The following is a 24,214-nucleotide window of genomic DNA, read 5'->3' on the forward strand; positions in this document are numbered from 1 at the left end:
AACATTTTCCTAACGTAAGTGGACATGGTACAGCAACTCAATTCCCAGTGATGTGATCCGGAATTGGCAAAGAGTGCTTTAATTTCAGTAGGATAAAAATTGTGGATATACAAACCAAAGATCCTAATGCCCCATGTTCTCAGCCTTTAGGGCAAGGGTGCCCAAACCCTGGCCCTGGGGCCACTTGGCCCTCTGGAAACTTGCTGGAGCCCACACTGGCCCGACACAACTGCTCTCAACATGAGGGCGACTGTTTGACCTCTCACGTTAGCTGTGGGATGTGGGTTCCCTCCACTGCTTGCTGTTTCATGTCTGTGATGCAGTAGCTGCAGCAAAGAAAAGGCCAACCTTGTTTTGTGCAAGGCCTTTTATAGACTTTGAGCTATTGCAAGACGTTCATTCATTCATATAAGTTCCACCTCTAGTATATTAATTTATGTAAATTTATGTAAATTTGTTCAAATTTTAAATATAAATTAATTCTTTTTTTCCCCTGGCCCCCAACAGAGAGATGGTCCCTCATCAGAGAGATGATGTGGCCCTCCTGCTAAAAACTTTGACACCCCTACTTTAGGGCAACATTTAGTTTGTCGCTATCTCTTTAATTCTCTACCACACGTCATCCTGTTGAAAATTCCACTATTTCTAGCATTCATCAAATTGTCATTACTTTTGGTTAAGCAGCACATTGAGGATAATGAGAGACAATATGACTTAAGTACGTAGTGCCCCAGAATTTTTTCTTAACGAAGATAGATTATATAAGGTTGCAATAGCACCTTATTTTGTCCAGCTGGAACAGCTTAGACACAGAAGGGCATTTACTTTGGCCCGGCTTAATGCACTACCCTCAGCTGTGCAGGAGGGACGGTATAAAAGGATCCCTTGGGCATTGCGTCTTTGCCCATGTGGAATGGAACAGATAGAAACAACTGAATATGTTCTGTTGTGGTGTATTTATTATAAGAAGATATGTGAAGAACTTATTTTCCCTTTGATTAGCCAACTTTTCGGATGCACAGAGCAATAATATATGTATGTATTATTATCTGATTCCAATCCAATGTTTACATATAGTGTTGCTAAATTTTTTACCACTGCAATGGGTATTAGGAAATGGATTTTAAATATGGATGAATCTCTGTAGTTAGAGTATAGTCTGCTAGATAGAATGGAATTGTTTTAGGGGAGATGGCTGGAAGTTGCTGCTGGGTATTTTAGAACTGTTTTAAACATAATATAATTATAAATTGTTTTATTGTTTTAAACCTAATCACAATATATTGCATATCTTTGTATATTTATTTATATATGCTTATATATTTTGACATTCTATATGTGGCTGGTCTTATGACTGTAATAAAGACTTACTACTACTACTTTTTGGTTAATATTTATATTCACAACCATATTACTGATGAAGGTGAAAATTAACATTAACATTTTGCATAATATGCTTTTGTATGAAATAAAAGTTGATTTTTAAGGATTCCCTCAAATATGATTCCCTAGTGATTTAAACCTACCTGATTCCATTCTTCCATTTTCATATTCTTCTGGGTTTTCAGAAGTGTTGTATTGTGGAAAAGGCTGATTGCTGAAAAGATTGTCACATAATAAACTTCGGCAAAGCTTTTTGAGGAACCGCAAAACATAACCAATACTGTTCACAACTGGCAGGCTCAAGAGGTGCTGTTTCCCATCGAAAGAAGCAGAAACTGGGAAGAAATTGGGAATTCAACATAAGCAGTAGCACCATACATAAAACAGATTATAGTGCATCCTCTAAGAACCCTGCACTTTCAAGAGCCTGACTGCGAATTATGTAGCTTTTGAGCAAATGGCGACATTGCAACCGCTAGGTCATTCACGAAAGGCATACGTGTAGGAAGACAGTGGTATGGAACAACATGGATCTTTGTGGCTCTAAACATTTCACAGATAGAGGTGAGTCTGAGTCTGTCAGTGGGATTTCCCATGGATGGCAGCTCAATTATATCCTCTTCACATCAAAGGATAGGGGTTGCCCATCCTATCCTTGCCCAGCCTAGGCAATGGCTGAGTCTAGCAAGGCAGCCTTTTCAGACTGGATTTATTGGGCTTGGGACTTGCTGGGGCCGGCAGCCTGACCCTTTGACCCTCTGCCTCTGGAGGGAGACTCTGACCTGAGTTCTCGCCTGTCTTTCTGTCTGCTTTAGCTTCTAGCCTCTCCTCTCTTCTTTCTGTCCCTTCTTCTGCCTTCAACTTCCCTCTTTTTCACCCCTCCCAACCCCTCTAGGTATCACCTTCCCATCTTTCCTTTTTCCTTGCTGGTAGCTGTCTCCAGGTATTCTGGGCTCCTTCTCCTTTGCTATCTCCTTGCTGTCTGCTCATTTCTTCACTTCTCAGTTCTTCTGTTAATTTCCTCCTGCCTTTCTTCTCCCTCCTTCCATCTTCAGCTCCCTTTGAAGGCAGCCACCCCTGCCATTTCCACCTGCTTCCGATCAGCTGCCCCAGCTAGCTGCTTTCATCCTCCCAATGGCTCTGCTACACCCAGTAATGATATCATTTCCAGGCATCTCAGAGCTGATGGTTGGAACAGCTCCATGTGAGACACATGGCTCTGTGGAACTGCATAGAACTTCACATGTTTTCAGGAATGAGCTAAAATAATTTTCAAAATATCTGTAGCCCAGTGGTTTTCAAACTCTCTTGGAGAGTTTGCACCACTGTAAGTCCTTGTGGGGGCGGGGGGAGGCAGCGGGAGTGGGGGGAAGGCAGCGACCCGATCCCCAGGATCATGCTGCTCAGGAGGGCTGCAGGGACTGGGATGCACTCACCATCCCTGCTGTCGCCTGTTGGGGGTGTGGGGAGCCCTGCACGAGCACCTGCAGGGCTCCCCAGCTTGTTAGAAGTGAAAGTAGAGCGATCACGTTCCACCTCCGCAAAACCGGAAATGGAGCACAATCGCTCCGCTTTCACTTTCTTCAGGCTGGGGAGCCCTGCAGACACTAGCGCAGGGCTCTCTGCACCCCGGGGCAGCTGCTGCAGGGACTGGCGAGTGCATCCCAGTCCCTGCAGCCCTCCTGAGCAGCATGATCCTGGGAATCGCGTCGCTGCCTCCTCCCTGCCTCCCCTTTGTCCCCGCCCCTTAAGGGGAAAGAGGCTAGGGCCTTCAGGCTGGGGCATCATGATGCCCCAGTCTGAAAATCACTGGTAGCCTATTTTAATCAACAAGGATATATACTGTGATCAGAGTGTTTTTACAGAAATGAAAATAGGAATACGTTGGATATAATTAAATGTGGCCCAGCAAGACAAAACTTGGGGTTGTACAGCATAGAGGTCCCCAACATGGTGAAATGATTGCTATGGAATTGGTTTATCTACATCCACCTTCAATGAATTAAAATAGTTCTTGTATTTGTTCTTCCATTTCAAGATGACCCAAAGAGCAGTTCTACAAATGAGAACCATTGGTACATGTTTAAAAACAAACAGACAAACAAACAAAAACCATAAGTACATAAGAAATATGTACTACCCTGCTAACTGGGTTAGAGGCACTTTTTAAGTGGGTGCTCCTCTTTTATTTAGCAGGGGGAGAGTAACTGGCCCACCTCACCCCAGCAGAGACGTTTCAAGTGCCTGTCTGCTGGTGTTCTTCTGCATCTTTTTAGATTGTGAGCCTTTTGGATCCATTATTTGATTTTCTCTCTAAACTGCTTTGTGAACTTTATGTTGAAAAGCGGCATATAAATACTGTTAATAATAATAATAATAATAATAATAATAATAATAATAATAATAATAATAATAATAATAGGACATTAGAAAATGAAAAAGAAAATCCAAGTATTATAGAGTAATGATAGTTTCTCTGGATTCTGTGGTAGAATGTGATCTAAGGCGCAAAGGATTAAAGATTTCAGCTCATTGTGCTGTATCCTTCTCACAGAGCCTGTCCATGCTCATCAGAAGCCTATGTCGGAAATAAGAGATTCTTGGCCCATGAATTCCGAGATTCAGAAATAGCCATTCCTCTCTGATTTCTCAAAGATCAGTTTTTCCTACTGAAAGCTGAAAATGTGAGAGGGTGTCAATTACTTCTGTATACTCCTGCCAGGGAGTAAGTGGCAGAAAAGCAAAAATCATGTATATTTTAAGGTCCAACCAGGGAGGAAAAGTATTGAGGCCCCATCAAAAAGTGTGAATTCCACGAGCCATCAACACTGATAAAATTCAGCTGCTTGAAGAGTCAGGTAGTCCACCCATGAGGTGAAGTGAAGCAGCTACTGTGAGCAGCATAAGAGATGCAAGTGACCCCCTGCACAGGTTGCTCCCTACACCCATCAGCCATCTCCACAGCCAACTCATCTTACCCCATATCTCTCCTGCCTCAGTCCGACACTGAATATTTTGAGAAAGAGCAAGGAAACCTGGAGAAGCATCACCACATTTCCAAAAAAAAGAGGTGTTTTTTCCTCCAGCTTTGCTGCTCTATTTCAAAACACAGAACGGCAGCACAAAGAGAAAGAAAAGGCAAAAGGAGGAAGGAGATGATCAGGGTGTGTGAATTAGGAGGCCAGCGTCCAGTGCTGTGGCTGCTGCTGCTGCTGAAGTCCATGGTGGCAAAGCTGGAGGAGGAGGTGACTGCCACAATAATCCTGTCCCTTTTTTGAGGAGGCATGCACACACCTCCCCCCCCCCCCCCACTGTTCCCTCTACTGCTGCTTCTAAATTGGTTAGGCAGGAGGGTTCCACTCCTAGGCAGCAGAATCTGAACACAGCTTTAAGCACCAGTTCAGCTTGTGCCAGCCTGGATACAGCCTGGAGGTTTGCATCGTACAGAATAAAAAGGGGCACCTCATTTCTTCTCAAACAAGTCACACTTGTACACTGAGCTTGGGAAGGTGCTGAAGGAGCCTGGACGTGTCCTGAGGACTGAGCTTTCTTAAGTCCTGCCTCAATTTTGAAAACCTGCTTCAGACTACAAGCAAATGATGAGGTCTTAACTGGCTGAGCAAAGTGAAGCCTCTAGCTCAGTGTTTCCCAAACTGTGGGTTAGGACAAGTTTCTGAAACATTAAGAAGTACAACAAATCAACCGCTTCACAAGCACCCTTGCCCAGTTTGCAGAAGAACATTGTTAGCTGGAATGCTAACTTGTGGAATGAGGTAATCTTCATAACTCCAAATTAAAATGTCACGTTTTCTGCTTTTCTCTAGTAATGAACCCAGTTTCAGCCTTTTGTCTGGCCTGGCAGTCCTTAACTGCACATCTTGCTCTCCAGGTCAGCCTTCTGAGTACCCTAGAAAAAGAGTAGGAGGAACAACCCTTGAACTCCATTTCTAGAGAGGCTCTAGCAAATGTCTAAACATACATTTTATATGCAAGATCCCTAGTGCCTTGGGAGCACAGGACCTTGATTATTATTAATTAATAATTTGTTATTAATAATAAATGAAAACAATTATTTCTTTCTAGATCTCTTTTTTTGGTCTAGTCTTTATTGCAGTGGTTCTCAAACTGGTGAGTTGCGACCCACCAGGGGAACTGGAAACAGGCTGGAAACCCTGTTAAGGGTTCTGGATGGCACCACAGCGATAGCAGCACCGTGGGGACCAAGGGGCAATTGCAAACTGGAAGTAAGCTCCAATAGCAGATTGGAGCTCAGTGCGGCCGTGTGGAGGGTTGCAGAGGGGACTGCAAGCCTATGGGACCCTTCAGGAGGCTTCAGGACGCCCCCAGGTATGGTAAACCACCCCTGGGTCCCTGCAGAGCCACGATCACTGTGGCGCTGTTGGGGCCATATACCCCAGCTCTCACCCCGCCCCGCAATAACTCACAGAGGTAGCAACTATTTGGGAGGAGTTTGGGAACCACAGGTCTAGTGGGTCATGATAGATGGTCGTTTTAAAAAGTGGGTGCCAGTGCTAAAACGTTTGGGAAGCACTGCTTTAAATTTACCTATTCAGCTTGCTGTTTGTTTGTCTGTTTGCTCCTAGTACACTTACTTCACAGGAAATTGAAATTTTGGAAGGAATTTGATACATCATACAAACCACAATTCTGTGTTTCAAGTTCAAATACCAGTTCAATTGCTGCCCCTGTTTCAAGGACAGGATAAAAATGCAAAATACAAGGCAACACAGCTTTTGCCCTGAAGACCAAACCACTGGAATGAAGACCAGTGTGTGTGTTCATAATATTCTGCACTTCTGCATGCACCCCTTGCTTGGCTTCTTGAGTTTCAAGGTAGCCAGGAAAGGTACTAAACATAATTTAACATGGTAACTTCTTTGATGATTGCAGGAAATTTTGTTATGCATGTTCCTTAAGCCAGTCTATGATTCATATTTAAAGATTAACTCAATACCCATATTAGTTTTCAAGGAAATACAAAACTGATCTGAATGCAACATCTGAAGCAGGACCTCTGAAACACCGCTTTACTAGTTTTTAGTAAGGAGACTCTGATGAGTACGTTCAAGGCCTGCTGCCTTTGTTTAGGCCTCTAAGAACAGAGATTATTTACTTTCTCACTACATTACCTGACACCATTTCACCTCCATAGCCCTGCTTGACAAGCGAGAAGACAGTCTTCTGCTGGTGTGCACAGTCAATGCATGCTTGAACTGCCTGTTGTAGCACCATGGAAGGCCGCTCAGGCCCGAAGTGGTCTGGAAGTTGCTGCACTTTCTTTCTCTCGAGGTATGGCCCCAAATTTGCTTGCTTGTTGACATAAATGCAGACTGCAGATAGAAAAAGGCATCATGGTTAGTACAAGAGATCCCAAAACCAACAGAAAACCAAATCTGTATTCACTTGAACGAAGTCAAACAACATTAGGGCCTATCAGGACCAGCGGTTTTTCAAGTATTTAGTAAACAGACAGGTGATGTAGTTTGCACAGTACAGTGCATATATAGTGCTCCGCTTCCAGTTTTGTTTTACACAGATTTCTTTTTTTACACTAAAATGTATTTGTCTTTCCAGGACTGATCAAACAGAAGTCAGTATAATCAATAGTGTCTTTTGTGCATTCTGTTCAAGAAGGATAGAGTTTTGCTTCCACTACATCACCAAATATAACATTTATAGCATTTATAAAATATAAAATTTTAATTTTTTTTTCTACAGGAGCGAATGCCAACCATTCTGTAATGGGAATTTTAAAAGGACACTCAGGGACACCATTGAGATGAACCTGCTTCCTGGCTCTGGTGAGCTCCAGTGACTCGAGCCATTGAGAATAAAGTTTGCTGGTATCTGCATACCCCATGTGCTTAAAGTGAGGCAGAAAGTTGAGCACTGGCTTTGAGAGAAAATGAGACAGAGATATCATAATGCATAGGAACATTCTGAGAACTATGTACCTCACATTGGTGCTTCTATACAGTATTTCCATTTACAGAATTGCACTTTTCAGGAAATAATACACTTGATATCAAGTTAAATCTTATACAGATGGTCTGTCCTACCAAATATCAAAGTCTAAATTTTAAAAACTGACATGGAATTAGAAGCTTAAATAGAATTAAATTTGATATAAATTGGACAGAAGTAATCTCCATAATGGCTCCAAGGTCAATGCAAAATTTGGTTCAGTGCCGTTTTTAGAATTAACATTCTCAAGAAAGAGGAGCTTTCAAAGTTCTGCATACAATAACAGCAGCAGAATGCTCTGAAATCCATAAATCCACACACACGCACAAATCTTATCTGTGAATGAAGAAAACAGAAATTGACCTATATTATGTCCTGGGAAGAGAGGCAAACCATAAGGAATTAATTAAAATACTGAAGGTTGAGCGCACATTATATTTCACCATGGTATCTTATGTTGACTGATAATATGAGTAAGAGGAGCTCATGAATGGGACAAAATTAATACAGCAGTCTGCAGATAAGACTACTGATGAGAAAATATTCTATGTTGCGACACACCTTTGCGACAAATCAGAATTTGTCCTCGAAAAGCTACTACCTAATAACACAACTGCAGCACAGCTCATATTTTCATCTGTTCACAATATCTCCTGCATTCTGGTTTCAACCAAACTACCTCCTTTGAACAGCTGCAAATAAATACATTGTTTAGATATCTCCCATGTTTTAGCTGCAGTATATGTACCAGCACTTCTCTGTGTAAGAGAAAGCCTCTTATAACAAAGCACAAGACATGTTTCCCCAAAAGTATTCTCTTAACTGTTAGACATTGGATAGACATATTCATATGTGCTTGTATTTTGGAAATAAATACTAAGTTTTCTCAGATTGGTCTCAAGCCTGGAGTTCTCAGATTGATCAAAAGAGGGTTTCCATTAGTGCCTAGAACTGCATTTATGTTTGCAGAATGCAAGCTGCATGTACTGTGTTAATTTTTATATAACTATATGCAGGGGGGAGTCACAAAGATTACATTGTTAGATGCTCAGTTAAAAACATCTAGAAGCCTACACACTTCACAGTCAACAACTGAGGGTTTGACAAAAAGGGCCCAATCCTATGTGCAGCTAGCATTGGCACGGAGCTTCAGCACTGTCACTGGGTGCTGTAAACATGCCATAAAGCACATTTACTGCAGAGTAAGCAGTGCTGGGTCTCAGCACCAAGTGGAGGGCGTCTCACTGGAGCCAAGTAAGACCACCAGGTGGTGCAGCAGCATTTCAGGTTGGGAAGGAGGGCATGTGGAAGATAGAACTGGGTGGGGGGAAGGGAGGAATGGGCCCGGGTAGGGGGTTGGGACCAGCAGAGGAGGCCTCCACCGGATCCTATGCTCCATGTCAGGATGAAAAGCCCGACATGGAGCTCCTTCAGTCTGTGCTGGTACAGACTGGAGGAGACCTATTGCGGGACCTGCATCCTTACCCAGGGGAAAGGGACAAATGTCCCCTTCCACCAAGAAGATTTTGGTGGCTGCTGCAGCACCCACAGGATACAGCAGTAGCCGTTTTGGCTCCACTGCTCCTCTGGGTGCTGGGCAGTTTAGGATTGGGCTGCCCATCAGCATAAGTTTCCCATGGCGCAGGTAGCCTCTTGTTCTTCTTGTTAAGCCACTAATGATATTCTGTATGTATCAGCATATTTTATATTGATAACCTACACTCAAAAGTGCTTAAGAAATCTTCAGCAGAGGACACTACTGAAGCTAAAAACAACAGTACATATGTCAATGCAGGTGATCATGGAATTTTGCATATTGCACTAATTAAGGTAATTATTTGGTTACACAATCAGGCCCTTTCTGTACTAAGACAATCCATGTTAACATTTAACATACCAGAATATTGATTTTCTTTTCCTTTCTTTTTTTAAGGGATAACAAGATCCCGCATTTGTGAGGTACATGAATGCATTCGTGTGTGTGTGTGTGTGTGTGTGCGTGTGTGTGTGTCCATGCTTGTTACAGACATGGTGTAAGTCAGCCTAAAGTAAGACACATTATTATTGCTGGTGGCAAGCGTGCTAGGCTTGTCATCTTTCAGATCATATAGCATTACCATGTGACAGAAATCAGATAGGTGACAAAAGAAATTATAACAGAGCGAAGGACGTGGATGATGGCTGTGCAGTGTTGGGGATAATATACAGTTAGTATCACCCTAATGAAAATCTAGTGCTTGAAGTGTTAACAGCCATTCAGGCTGAACAATAAAAAAGACTCAGAGCAATCTATTCTGGGTAAACAGGACTATAATGGCAATAATACTTAGCATCACACAGCACTTTAAGCCATCAAAAGGCCATACAAACAAACGGGGAAACCATTACAAGCATGAACAAGGGACATGAACTGTATTACAGAGACCTGATGGCAGATTTATTAATACAAAACAGCACAGACTTTGCTTTTTGCCCGTGCTACTGTGTTATTTTAATTCAGAGCTGATGAATGCTTTGTGGGTATGTGGTGGATTTCTACCATGTACAGCCAAGGTATCTTAAAGAATTAAAACTGAGAAAGTAAGGCAAGAGCAGGAAAAACATGACAGATCTGCTTTATAAGGCTAGCAGTAAACAAATTTTCTTTATTCACTGTGAATTATACAAGAGCAAAGATTTGTTTCCACATGTATCCCTGAAGTCCAAAACAGTGTAGCTCAAAACATGAACACATTGCATTGCTTAAGTTCAATTTACTTTGTCTTATACCCATGGATTGTCATCCACCCCCACTACTTTTTTACAGCACAGTGGCTGACAGTTATAGGCCTCATGATTAGGGCTACTTGGTTCAGACCCGGAGATGACTCCATTATCCACTGAGAGTTATAAAGAAAGGAGAATCTCTCCCACTTTAGTTTCTCCCACTTTAGTATTACTGTGCTTGCAATGACAGACGAATCCCCATCTTTTGTAAATTTCCCTTCTGTGCATCTCCTATGTCTACAGCAGCTTTCTCCAGGTCTGGATCTAGCAAGCCAAGTTGTGCCATGGAAGTTGCCAGTATCTAGAAAAAAAATTGAACAGAGGACAACCAGGTTGATAGCACAATCCTATGCATGTTTACTTGGAAATAAATCCCACTGTGTTCAGTGGAGTTTGTTCCCTAGCAAGTGTATTTAATACTGTAGCCCAGTGGTTCTCACACATTTAGTACCAGGACCCACTTTTTAGAATGAGAATCTGTGAGGACCCACCAGAAGTGATGTCATGACCAGAAGTGACATCATCAAGCAGGAAAACTTTTAACAATCCTAGGCTGAAATCCTACCCACACTTACCCAGGAGTAAGTCCCATTGACTATCATTGTTAAAAGAATATACATAGTAGGCTTATTAAAAGTATAGGTCTGTAACATGTCCCCCAATGCAGTCACATACCAGGGCAGCATCAAGTCTAATATATTAAAAATAAAATATTGAAATGAAAGGGGACCCACCTGAAATTGGTTCGCGACTCACCTAGTGGGCCTGACCCACAGTTTGATAAACACTGCTGTAGCATATATATTTTGGAAAGCACCACTTTATAAACAACCAAGTTTTCAATTTTAAAAAACATTCTACCAACTCTTTTTTCACATTAGATTCCACCTACCTGTGAGGGCTTGCGGGGCTGCTGAATTTGGGATTGTGGCAGCATCCTGAGGGATTGAACTAATATCTGGTTCTGGTGTGCTTCGTGGTGGGGAAATTGCTAAAGGAGTCATTAGAACACGAGATTTCAGCTGCAAGACAGAACCAATTTGGGTAATGAAAACACATACAGGATCTATTCCATTATACTATATCTTGGAGCACTTTAAACTCCTACACGTTAGCAAATTACGATAGTATCACATTCTTTCTAGACACATTAATGCTTCCAAGGAACATGGAATATGGAAGCATTATGCATTCACATTTAATGCTGAAAGATACAGAATGTTGTGCAATTCACTATGTAGTTATTTACACCTTAAGAAAGTACTATCAAATCATAGTGTTGCTTATTAAATACATTACAGATGTAGAAAATACATCCTACAAAAAGTTCAATGTGGGATATCAGGTTGTTTATGCTGTATAAAGCTGTCATTTAAAATGTGGCCATTAGTGACATAAGAGTAGCTAACTTGCAGTTAACCATTAATTTCAATAAAACAGCAATAAAGTTAAATTTTGTTGCTTTCAACAGATCTCACAGTGCAATCCTATACACATTTACTCTGAACTAAGTCCCACCATATGCAGTAGGGCTTGCTGTAAAAGAAGCATTTATAGGATTGCAGCTATAGCTACAAATAACCCTAACTAGATAGAGACATTAGTAATTTTTACAGTGGGATGAATCAAGAGTTTCTTGAATAAGGCACTTCTAAGTGTTCTTGTGGGGACCTCAAATTTCACTGATTTCCCTCTCCAGCTGCAGCACCCATGCCCCTTCCCATACCTCCAATCCCCCAGTCCTCAAGATCATTTTTTATAGGTATGGGGGCCAAGTGAGGAGGCCAATGCGAGAAATCCCCGTACCATGAATGGAACTCCACTAACAGTCCAATCCTATTGAGTGACAGAACAAGCATTCCATCAGCAGCAACCACCTTATGACACCTTGCAAAATGACTTAGAACATAAGAACATAACATAAGAACAGCCCCACTGGATCAGGCCATAGGTCCATCTAGTCCAGCTTCCTGTATCTCACAGCGGCCCACCAAATGCCCCAGGGAGCACACCAGATAACAAGAGACCTGCAAGGCTTTCTGGGAATTGTAGTTAAGAACATAAGAATAGCTCCACTGGATCAGGCCATAGGCCATCTAGTCCAGCTTCCTGTATCTCACAGCAGCCCACCAAATGCCCCAGGGAACACACCAGATAACAAGAGACCTCATCCTGGTGCCCTCCCTTGCATCTGGCATTCTGACATAACCCATTTCTAAAATCAGGAGGTTGCACATACACATCATGGCTTGTACCCCGCAATGGATTTTTCCTCCAGAAACTTGTCCAATCCCCTTTTAAAGGCATCCAGGCCAGATGCCGTCACCACATCCTGTGGCAAGGAGTTCCACAGACCAACCACACGCTGAGTAAAGAAATATTTTCTCTTGTCTGTTCTAACTCTCCCAACACTCAATTTTAGTGGATGTCCCCTGGTTCTGGTGTTATGTGAGAGTGTAAAGAGCATCTCCCTATCCACTCTGTCCATCCCCTGCATAATTTTGTATGTCTCAATCATGTCCCCCCTCAAGCGTCTCTTTTTCTAGGCTGAAGAGGCCCAAACGCCGTAGCCTTTCCTCATAAGGAAGGTGCCCCAGCCCCGTAATCATCTTAGTCGCTCTCTTTTGCACCTTTTCCATTTCCACTATGTCTTTTTTGAGATGCGGCGACCAGAACTGGACACAATACTCCAGGTGTGGCCTTACCATCGATTTGTACAACGGCATTATAATACTAACCGTTTTGTTCTCAATACCCTTCCTAATGATCCCAAGCATAGAATTGGCCTTCTTCACTGCCATCGCACATTGGGTCGATACTTTCATCGACCTGTCCACCACCACCCCAAGATCTCTCTCCTGATCTGTCACAGACAGCTCAGAACCCATCAGCCTATATCTAAAGTTTTGATTTTTTGCCCCAATGTGCATGACTTTACACTTACTGACATTGAAGCGCATCTGCCATTTTGCTGCCCATTCTGCCAGTCTGGAGAGATCCTTCTGGAGCTCCTCACAATCACTTCTGGTCTTTACCACTCAGAAAAGTTTGGTGTCGTCTGCAAACTTAGCCACTTCACTGCTCAACCCTGTCTCCAGGTCATTTATGAAGAGGTTGAAAAGCACCGGTCCCAGGACAGATCCTTGGGGCACATCGCTTTTCACCTCTCTCCATTGTGAAAATTGCCCATTGACACCCACTCTCTGCTTCCTGGCCTCCAACCAGTTCTCAATCCACGAGAGGACCTGTCCTCTAATTCCCTGACTGGAGTTTTTTCAGTAGCCTTTGGTGAGGGACCGTGTCAAACGCCTTCTGAAAGTCCAGATATATAATGTCCACGGGTTCTCCCGCATCCACATGCCTGTTGACCTTTTCAAAGAATTCTATAAGTTTCGTGAGGCAAGACTTACCCTTACAGAAGCCATGCTGACTCTCCCTCAGCAAGGCCTGTTCGTCTATGTGTTTTGAGATCCTATCTTTGATGAGGCATTCCACCATCTTACCCGGTATGGATGTTAGGCTGACCGGCCTATAGTTTCCCGGGTCCCCCCTCTTTCCCTTTTTAAAAATAGGCGTGACATTTGCTATCCTCCAATCTTCTGGCACTGTGGCCATTTTGAGGGACAAGCTGCATACCTTAGTCAAGAGATCTGCAACTTCATTCTTCAATTCCTTAATAACTCTTGGGTGGATGCCATCAGGGCCTGGTGACTTATTGATCTTTAATTTATCAATGAGGTCTGAAACATCTTCTCTTCTAACCTCTATCTGACTTAACTCCTTGGTTAGGAGGGGCTGTTCGGGCAGCGGTATCTGCCCGAGGTCTTCTGCCGTGAAGACAGATGCAAAGAACTCATTTAATTTCTCTGCCATCTCTAAGTCTCCTTTTATCTCCCCTTTCCCTCCCTCACCATCCAGAGGGCCAACTGCTTCTCTGGCGGGTTTCCTGCTTCTAACATATTTGAAGAAGCTTTTATTATTCCCCTTAATGTTGCTGGCCATGCGTTCCTCATAGTCTCTCTTGGCCTCCCATATCACCTTCTTACATTTCTTTTGCCACAGTTTATGTTCCTTTTTATTCTCCTCATTAGGGCAAGACTTCCATTTACGGAAGGAAGCTTCCTTGCCCTTCACAGCCTCTCTAACTTGGCTCGTTAGCCATGCAGGCACCCTCCTGGATTTAGTGGAACCCTTCTTTCTTTGGGGTATACACCTCTGCTGGGACTCTATTACTGTTGTTTTAAGCAGCCTCCATGAACTCTGGAGAGATTGGACTCTTTTTACCCTCCCTTTCAATCTCCTTCCAACCAGCCTCCTCATTTGGGGGAAGTCCGCCCGTCGGAAGTCAAGGGTTTTTGTTAGAGATTTGCCTGGTATTCTTCCCCCAACGTGCATGTCAAAATGGATTGCAGCATAATCACTGTTCTCCAATGGCTCAGTAACATTGACATCTCTAACCAGGTCCTGTGTACCGCACAATATTAAATCCAGAGTCACCTGCCCTCTGGTGGGCTCCGTGACTAGCTGATCTAAGCCACAGTCATTTAGCACGTCAAGAAATCCGGTCTCCTTATCGTGACCAGAACACAAATTGACCCAGTCTATATGAGGATAATTGAAGTCCCCCATGATTACAACCCTGTCCCTCCTTGTCACCTCCCTGATCTGTTTCCTCATTTCAAGGTCCCCATCCTATTTCTGGTCTGGAGGACGATAGCACGCCCCCAGTATTACATCCCTGCACAAGCCTGGTAATTTAACCCACAGAGATTCTACGGTGGAGTCGGACCCACCTTCAATCTCTACTTTGCTGGATTCTATCCCTTCCTTAACATAAACGGCCACCCCACCTCCAACATGCTCCTCCCTGTCCCTCCTGTAGAGTTTATAGCCCGGGATTGTGGTATCCCACTGATTCTCCGCATTCCACCAGGTTTCCATTATGCCCACTATGTCAATGTTTTCCCTAGTCACCCGACATTCCAGTTCTCTCATCTTTGCTCAGAGACTTCGGGCATTCCCATAAAACATTTGTACATGGAATGCCCCAGGGTGGGCTGCTTATTTGCTCCTGTGTCTCCACATCCTCTCACTGTGCCAAACCGTCTATCACATCCCATCACGCTACCTTTTCCAATTTCTTCTCCTACTCTGGCTTTGTCTTGTTGTTCTCTAACCTCCCCATCCTCCATTAGCATGCAAATCTGCTTGCTAATTAGCTAAAGACTTCCATTAGCTCGCTAAATTAGCGAATTATTTTTATTCGCTATATTTTATTTTATTTTATAATTAATAAATTAATATTTATTAATTAGCAAATTAGCTAATAGAATTAGCTCGCAATTAGCTCGCTAAAGACTTCCATTAGCATGCAAAGCTGCTCGCTCCCAGAGTGCCAGTGGAGAGGCTGCAGTGGCGTCATGCATGGTGCTGGCACTGGACCAGCCCACCACCCAACATAAGTTGGTGGAGGACGCAGGATGGGGGAGGGGAAGGGCAGAACAAGGGTGGAACGAGTGTGGGCAGAACGAGGTGTCGACAGGGTGGGGAAAGGTGGTTTGGGTCCATGAAAGGTGAGTGCAGCAGCAGTAGCCACTGAATCCAAACCTCTTCCTGGAACCAAACCCACAGCACAGGTCCATATAGATCTGCACCAGTAATCTTGCTGGTGCAAGTCCAAGTAGACCCCTCCACACTGCAGAGTTTTACCCCTGGATAAGGGAACAAATGAGCCCTGCCCAAAGGAGAACTCTAGGACTGCTCTCACTGCAGGTTACAGTGTGAGACATTTTGTCACGTCTGCACAGTCAGAACAAGTATTCCATTGGATTGGATTGGGCTATAAGTTATTAAGACCCCTCCAATTATGGCTCAAAGATGTAGATTAGCATGAACAGCAGCTAGTGTAAGATGGCACTGTGGCAGGCAAACAATGCTTCGGTAATCAAATGTCAAGTAGTTATTTTGTAATTCACAGGAGAGATATGATCTCCTCTTCCTCCTCCTCCTGTGCACTATACTGAGGTTCAAAGCTACATCACAACACTGACTGAACTTTCTCCAGAATGTCTGAGTGAATTTTGTATTCAGTTCAAAATGTCCAGCAAGAAGTTAAATGATATTGATTCATTGATTACATTCATTCATTGATTCATTCATTGATTACAAATGACACAATTAAGGAAGCTGCAGAACAAACACAATCCAAAATGCTGCTTTAAAAGTAATTTCTTACCCTTTAACTTAAAAAAAAAATCTGTCCAGGGGCATCCCATACACCCAACTGGGCACAAAGGTGTCACTGGGGTTTGTGTCACCTGGTGTGAAAGTTCATTGTGTTACCTCCTTGATGAACCAGACCATACAAAATAAATTACAATATCACACATGCAGTCTAAATTCAGTGGCATCACTAGGGTAGGTATCACCTCCATTAACTTTATTTATTTAAATATATAACAATACAGATCACCCAACTAATCAGCAACCAAGAAAAAACCATTGGCCAACTCGATGGCACTCACACAACTGAATTAGAGTTCTAGTATTAGCTCTGATACATGGAAATGAGAGCTGACTCATACCAACAACTTATGGATCTCTGGTATGTAATAACAACACCTCATTGGCTCTTGGGAACAATCTCATTTATCAGTTTTGAGTTAAGAGAATCCATTTTTTTGTAACATAACGCAGTTGTGTTTTCCATTTCTGGTTATTTGGCTATAACCTTTGATAGAGTATAGATATTTCAACATGGTTTGTTTCACTGCATTCTGCATTAAATTCCACATCAAATGACATACAACATGATGGCATTATTCAAAAATACCAAGATTTCACAATTTTGGGCATTTAGTGGAGTCACACACAGCCCAAGTGCATCACCCAGTGCTGTCAGTCCCCCTCGTGATGCCACTGACTGGGTGTGACAAAAACACTGGTATCAGTAAGCTATTCAAAAGAGGCCACAACAAAGGACAACACAAATGCAGGTGATTTTCAGAACATTCAGGGTGAAACATTGTTGGGAAGGAGGGCAATTTCCCAAATTCTAAGCTTATAATATTATTATTAATTATTATTAACAGTATATAATATGTGATTATTGCTTCAATCTTTGATCCTTAATCTTTGGGGTTTGCTACCTATCAGTGGCTCTAAAAATTAACCAAAATGAGAGCTGCTGAAAGACCACAGCAGAAGCAGCCAGCTACATACTGCATCCTGTAAGCCATGAGGGTGACAGTTACTTGAATAAAACCCATATCCCATATCTTGAATAAAACCTAGCCCATATCATATCCCCTGCCATTCCAGACTAAGGTTGCTAGAGAGTGAATTTGTTCAAAAAGTCATTAAACAGGCACATAATCAGACAAAGATACCTCCCCTTTGCCATCCTGTCTACACACACACTGGGAGTTCACCTATCTATCATTGCCCATTTCTCTTCTGAAGTGCCTGCAGGACACAAGGGGCAGTGCATTTTCCAGGCGGCAGATGACTCAGAGGCCACCTGTCTCTGGGCTCAATCCTATCTAATTTTCCTTTGCCGGTGCAGTTGTGCCAATGGGGTGTGTGCTGCATCCTGTGGTAGTGGGGCAGTCACAGAGGCCTCCTCAAGGTATGGAAACATTTGTTCCCTTACCTCCAGGCCGCACTGCAGCTGCACCGGAGCTGGAAAGTTAGATAGGATTGGGCCCTCAGAGTTTTGCTCTTATCTTCTTTGACCAATACCTGATTCCTTCCATATCTCCCTTCAACCCTCTCCGCTCCTGATCTTACCAGGTGCAGGACCTGCCTCCAGGAAATCTGACCAACCACATGGAGTCCACCATGTCATGAAGTTGCACACACCCATGCAAAGGGAATAGTTCTAGGATTCCCTGTTCCAAAGTTTAGAGACTATACATCCACAAAGAGGTACATATTTGTGAATTGCATGTAAAGTATATTTATTTGAAACCCTTTTTTTCCTGCTTCTGCTCCTGTTTTATTGATAGCAGGTGGGGGTTGGTGGAGAGCAGTTGAAAAGGGGTCTTCCACTATATGGCTTTGCTTAATTTATATTCATTGACCCTTTTTTCCTACCCTGCACATGCCCAATCTTGTCTGATCTTGGAAGCTAAGCAGGGTCAGGCCTGGTTAGTACTTGGATGGGAGACCGCCTGGGAATACTGGGTGCTGTAGGCTTATACCAAAGTCTTTCGAGACTGAAGGTTGCCAACCATTTTTTTCCTACATGAAGTAACTTTTCTTTGTTAGAATTGCCACCTGAACCTTGTTAGAATTACAGCCTGTATCTGTAAATTTCTTGTGTCTAAGCATCACCTCCTTTCACGTGTTCTTCCTTTTGTCCATCCCTCTTTCCCCAGCACAGGAAGGAGCAGGAGGACTTCATGTTTGTCTCTGGTAGCCCTACTGTGAGTTTATTTAATCTTATATTAGCACGAGACTGTTAACAGCACCTGTCAACACTCCTTTCCTTTTAGTCCTCTGTCTTCTAGAGTTGCCCTCCTGCATGTTCTAAATTGCATACAGTGGACTAACTCAACAGATGTTCCTGCTGGTTATTCACAGTGCCAGCTAAAGGAAACCATCTTCTCCCAAGACAAGAAAGGAGACTAGATCAGTATTTCTCATTGTTTGTCCCCTGCTGTACCACTCTGCATGGTCCACCTGTTGGGAATACCACCAAAAGTAACTAGCAATGATGTCATTGCCAGTTACTTCCAGATTGGGAGGTCAGATACAACAGACACATGTAAGAGGCTCAGTGCGGACAGAAGAGCTTTTTTAAGCATGTGAGAAGTGCACCCTGGAGCTCTGCCTGCCAAGCCTCTTACCACTGCTTGTTGCACTGTGTCACTTGTCTCGCTGCCAGGTGGGGTCCAGGGTCAAACATATACTGCCAGGCACCACCTCCAGTGCCATCGGTGGTACACGTGCCACTGATTGAGAAATGCTGGACTAGATGTACACTTACCTTTGCTACTCCTTCCTTTCAACTAGGTATCTCTCACTCTTAACAGTGCCATTTCTAATCTAATATGGGACCATTCCATTCTTCAAGGTTGGCCTTGCAAAACAGAATACATTACACTTCTAAACACAAACTCAGAACTCCTGTCAAATGCTTACTCAGAAAACTGTATTTCATCTTTTTTTTTTTGCTCCAGCACTTTCCTGTCACTTTCTGACATCAAAATTTATGTCACTATTTATTAGCCATTAAAAAGTAATATGACAGTATATAATATGAAAAAGCACATTTTAAAAGTCAATTGTCTGAAATCTACATACTCAGAGAAGCATTTTTTCCTTTTCAAATGCCATTCCTGGCACAGAATGCAAAGATCACAATGAATTTCAAGGAACAGAGGTATGCTACTTAGCTGAAGCCTATGAACTTAAAGTGGGTATACGTATACATGCTTCTGAAATAAATGATCCTGTAAATATATTTCACCATACTTCCATGAGTGTCAGCATTAATATTGGAAAGCATATCTCCTATAAAGTTACAAGATACAGGTCTTTCTAAATAGCATTCAGGGAAGCTTTGATGCATTTAGCAATTTATCTAGACATAACTTGGCAGCATATATCTAGGGGTATAGTTGAGAGGGGTGGGGGAAGAAGCTTCAGGACTTCTCCTACATCAGGAGGAATGAGGTCATCAGCAGAACTACTCAGGTGCAGCATTTGAAACTTTTTTCAATGGATCTTAGGGCGAAATCCTAAAATAGCTATTTTTAAGAATGTTCTTGTTATTAATGTGTTTTTACCTTGTTTTAATTCATTTTTTAACAGTGTTTTTAATGATTATTGTAAGCCACTTTGGGTCCCTTTGGGGAGAAAAGCGGGGTACAAATGACGTAAATAAATAAATCCATATTCACTCCTGGGTAGGTGCAAATCCCTTGTGCCAGCTTGGAGGTGTTACAGCACTTTCATGCCACCTCAAGAGTCAGGAAGCCAACCCCAGTGCCATTACACCTGCGGACCAGTAAGTATGCACCGGCTGAATCAGACCAGCACCAGAGGGTCTGGTGAAGGTGGGGGAGAGTGGAATGGGGTGTTCTGGGGCAGAGGAGTGCTCCACCTTTTTAGGTGGTGCAGATCTGAGTAGCCCCACTGGGTCAACTGCTGGGGTAAGGAGAATCAGCCCTCTTGCCCTGCGCTGAGCCACAGCCAGCCCCAATCCCATGCTGGATACGGGGCAGGCCAGGTGATGGGTTTACCCGATCTGGTGGGCTATTGTGAAATACAGGAGCTGAACTAGATGGGCCTTTGGCCTGATCCAGTGGGACTCTTCTTATGCCTGTTTCAGCACGGGTTAGGATTGGGCTGCCCATTGAGAAGAAGCATCAGACTCAGTAGGAGATAACTCAATAATTTTCTAGGGGCATATAATAATGTCTAGGGCCTAGGCCATCTGTTCTTAAACTTACTGGGACTGCGACACCCTAGGAACCCATAAATAAGTGGTGGTGACGTGAAATGCATCACATGATGACATCACTGGCCACTCACTTCTGGGTTTGGAGGACATTGCAAGTCTCCAAACAGCGGTAAGAGGGTCAGGGTGGGTAGGAGGGCTTTTTGCAGTGTGCAATCTTCTATGCTGCAGCTCTGCCCATCATGCTGAACCATCTGTCACTGTTTGGATGCTCGTACCACGGTCTCTCTGCTGGGGCAGCAGAAAGCATGTAACACCCCAGCAAGTACCTCACAATGACCCAAGCAAGGCCCGTGAGAGGGGGGTAAAGGGGGTAATTTGCTTTCAGGTCCAGGATCAAAAAGGGTGCCCAGCAGACAAAGGAGAGCCTAGAAATTTCCTGGCTCTTATTATTTTCCTATCTTACCTGGACTTGCTTCCTGCATGGGATGCCAGGTCTGCAGTTGCTGCTGCTACCGAAAGCCATATGTGCTAGGCCAAGGAATGCGTACATGACACTCTTTAGCACAGTGTCAAATCTGGGAGGAAACTGGCCTGTGACAATAGCTCTTTGGCGTGTAGATGCGCTTGCATGAAGGAGTGTATAGGAGCTCAGGGACACAACTGCTGCAGAACAATTGTTTTGCAGAACAATGCAGAACAGGACACTCTCTATCCTAATGTGAGCCTAAATACGATGGTGCTAATTTTCTGCAATGATTTTCTATATTTAAGAGATTTTAGAAAGACTTAGGAGTGTGTTTGTTTTTCCATATTACTGTATCTGGCTGCGGAAGCTGCACAAGCAGATAGATCAGGGCTCTGCATTGGGAAGCCCAGTAGACCTGGGTTCCAAAGACTTTTCTGGTTGTTGCTACCCTCTCCTGCCCTCTTCTGTCCATCTTTTTTTGACCCCACCCTCCCTTCTCTTTTTCATCCCCTCCCCCTTTGGGAAGGGGCCCAAAAGAAACTTTGTACCCCAAGATTAAATTCCCCTTTAATCCTGACCCCACAGTATCACATGGTACACTTTGGAAACCACAATTGATATAATGGAGATGCTGTAATGTACAATTGATATAATTGAGATGGTTTCTAAATTCTTAGTTTCAGTGTCCTCCAAGTACACCTAAGGTGCAATCCTAACCCCTTATGTCAGTGCTTTCCAGCACTGACATAGCGGTGCCAATGGGACGTGTGCTGCATCCTGCAGTTGGGTGTCACTCACAGAGGTCTCCTCAAAGTAACAGAATGTTTGTTCCCTTACCTCGGAACTCCATTGCCCTTATGTCAGTGCTGGAAAGCACTGACATAAGGGGTTAGGATTGCACCCCTAGTCTATCTGCTTAGCCTACTACAGACAATGTTCCATACCCTATTTTATTCTATTAATTTCTGTTTTTATACTACCCTATGTCCATCTATGTTTTCTCTTGTAGTTGGCTGTTGCCACATGTATTATCTACGTATGCCAATAAAGGTTATTGGATTGGATTGTAAACCACTGGCCTACCCCATCACCTTTCCCAAGAGCTGTCTGAGGGGCAGTATGTGGCTCTTGTTACATTAAGACTACAATTCTATTAAAATTTACCAAGAAATAAATCTTACTGAACACACATGTTTACTTCTGAATAAACCTGCAGAGATTCTCACTGTATATTAGGCTAGTAGCATTCTTTTATATTTATCTGGGATAGATTTTACATTAATTTTTCAATTTTTATGGTTTTCAAAAACATGATTGCAACTCACTCAAACAGACTGGAATGAAATGAGCTTGAATATTAAATGTAGTATAATAAATAGGATTAAGTGGCAGGAGAAGAAAACACTCTAATGAAAAAATTTGAAATTGATTTTTATAGTCATGTAATCTTAGTGTTAATGTGGTTATGGGGATACGGCCATGGGAGTGTCATGATAAGCTCCTGCACTCCAACATTTACTACTATATCACCAAACACACACAGACATGCAGCACACATGCAAGTAATAATCTTATCACTCTTCACTCATTGCTGGCACAAACCCATCTCCAGCTGGACCTCTGTACAATAGCTTCTTTCTTCCTTCACTAGCTGCAGTTTCTACCATCACTATCTCCTGCTGCCACACTACAGGCGGGTCATAGTGAGCTCTTTCACAATGGCCTAGGCGCAGCTCAACGCACAATAGGAAAATACACGACAGAACAGCATCTTCTCCAAACCTACTGTGGACAGCAGCTGGTTAGGCTGAATAATTGCTAGTCTACCAGAAAAACAGGGTCAATATTTACCCTAATGGCAAGCATTTGTAGGAACCTAATTAAATACCCTGGAGGCTTACTATCATTTGAAAGACAATTGAAGGTGGTTTGAGAGAGATTGCTTCCTGTGATGTTCCCACACAATATTTCTTGGATCCATAGCACATGCCACTGAGCTGCTCTATTTTATTAAAATGGAAAAAAAGCAGAATTGAAGTGTCTGGGGGGAAAAAAATTATTTTAACCCACTCAACTTGAAAAAGCTGTTAACATGGCAACAGTGGAATGGATCACCTAGAGCCCAATCCAAGCCTTACCTTTTGCTAGCATAGACCCACTGTGCCGGCTCCCAGGTGTCGCAAACATGAGGTAAGGCATATTTGTGGTGACTGGGGGCAGGCCGTGCTAGTACAAGGACGTGCACCAGCCTGCTCCCGCCAGATCCCATCCCCGAGTCCCCCAGACCGGGTACGTTTGTGCCAGTCAGAGGGAGGGCAGGACAAGAGGTGGTTTTTGGGTGGGGGGAGGGCAGGACAGAAGGTGGATCTGGTCCAGGAGAGGGCTGGTATTGGCTGTGGCATCACACACTGAATCCTAACCTCACCCTTGGCCCAGGTAGCCTTACATGGGCCGCTCAAATTGCACCAGTGATTTCACTGGAGCTGATCCAAGTACTTCCATAGCAGTGGCTGGGACTCGACATGGTGTAAGGGGAAAAATATTCCCTTATTCCGAGTTGACCTCCAGCCACCTCCTAACTGGTGCTGGATACAGCGGAGGCCACTGTTCCAGCACAGGTTAGGATTAGGCTGCCCTATTGTCACAAATATTTTGTCCTAATGAGGAAATGAAAGGTCAAGAGCCTGAAGTGGGCACAGAACAGGTCCATTTGCAGATACACGCTGTTCTCTCTGACAGTGAAAGTCTTGGTATGTCTTGAACTCAAGAGTGTTTTTAAGACACCTGGGCATTTCTGCTTTAGTGTAATAAAATTTATATTAAAAAACAAAACAAAACACCACACTTCCTGTAATAAAGACATGTGTATACAAAGCTGCATAAAAACCTGTCTGGTGTGAAGTTAATTTTCAAGCAGACAATCAAAATCAATGGAGGAGAAAATTACATGTTACAAATCCTAATTTGGATCCAACATAGACTTCAGAGAATACCATAAATCAATAAGTGAAATGATCCCGTTTGCCCGAGAAAGTGGAGATCACCGGATAGAAGTAACTTTTAGCATCAACCATTACATGTTTTCTACTACCTTTCAAACAATGTGTTTTTAAATTAAAGCAAGAGCAGCTTGCTGTATAACAGCTGTATAACACTATTTTACCTTGTCCCTCAATTAACCAATATGTACAAGTGTCTATATGTTC

The 24,214-nt window shown here is 43.1% G+C and overlaps 1 protein-coding gene across 2 annotated transcripts in view; it reads right to left on the bottom strand.

The window, feature by feature from the left end:
- Positions 1-24,214, bottom strand: part of SCML4 (Scm polycomb group protein like 4) — a 62,163-nt gene that overhangs the window by 30,416 nt on the left and 7,533 nt on the right. The window contains exons 2-5 of one of the 2 annotated variants that reach the window (XM_066610409.1): positions 11,027-11,156; positions 6,534-6,734; positions 1,527-1,718; positions 1,368-1,370 (exon numbers count right to left, since the gene is read on the bottom strand). In XM_066610409.1, the coding sequence (XP_066466506.1) occupies positions 1,368-1,370; positions 1,527-1,718; positions 6,534-6,734; positions 11,027-11,156 (526 nt within the window). The remainder of the gene's footprint in view (positions 1-1,367; positions 1,371-1,526; positions 1,719-6,533; positions 6,735-11,026; positions 11,157-24,214) is intronic. The other variant, XM_066610401.1, reaches the window with a different exon arrangement.

This window comes from Tiliqua scincoides, chromosome 1 (assembly GCF_035046505.1).
Source record: "Tiliqua scincoides isolate rTilSci1 chromosome 1, rTilSci1.hap2, whole genome shotgun sequence".
NCBI lineage: Eukaryota > Metazoa > Chordata > Lepidosauria > Squamata > Scincidae > Tiliqua > Tiliqua scincoides.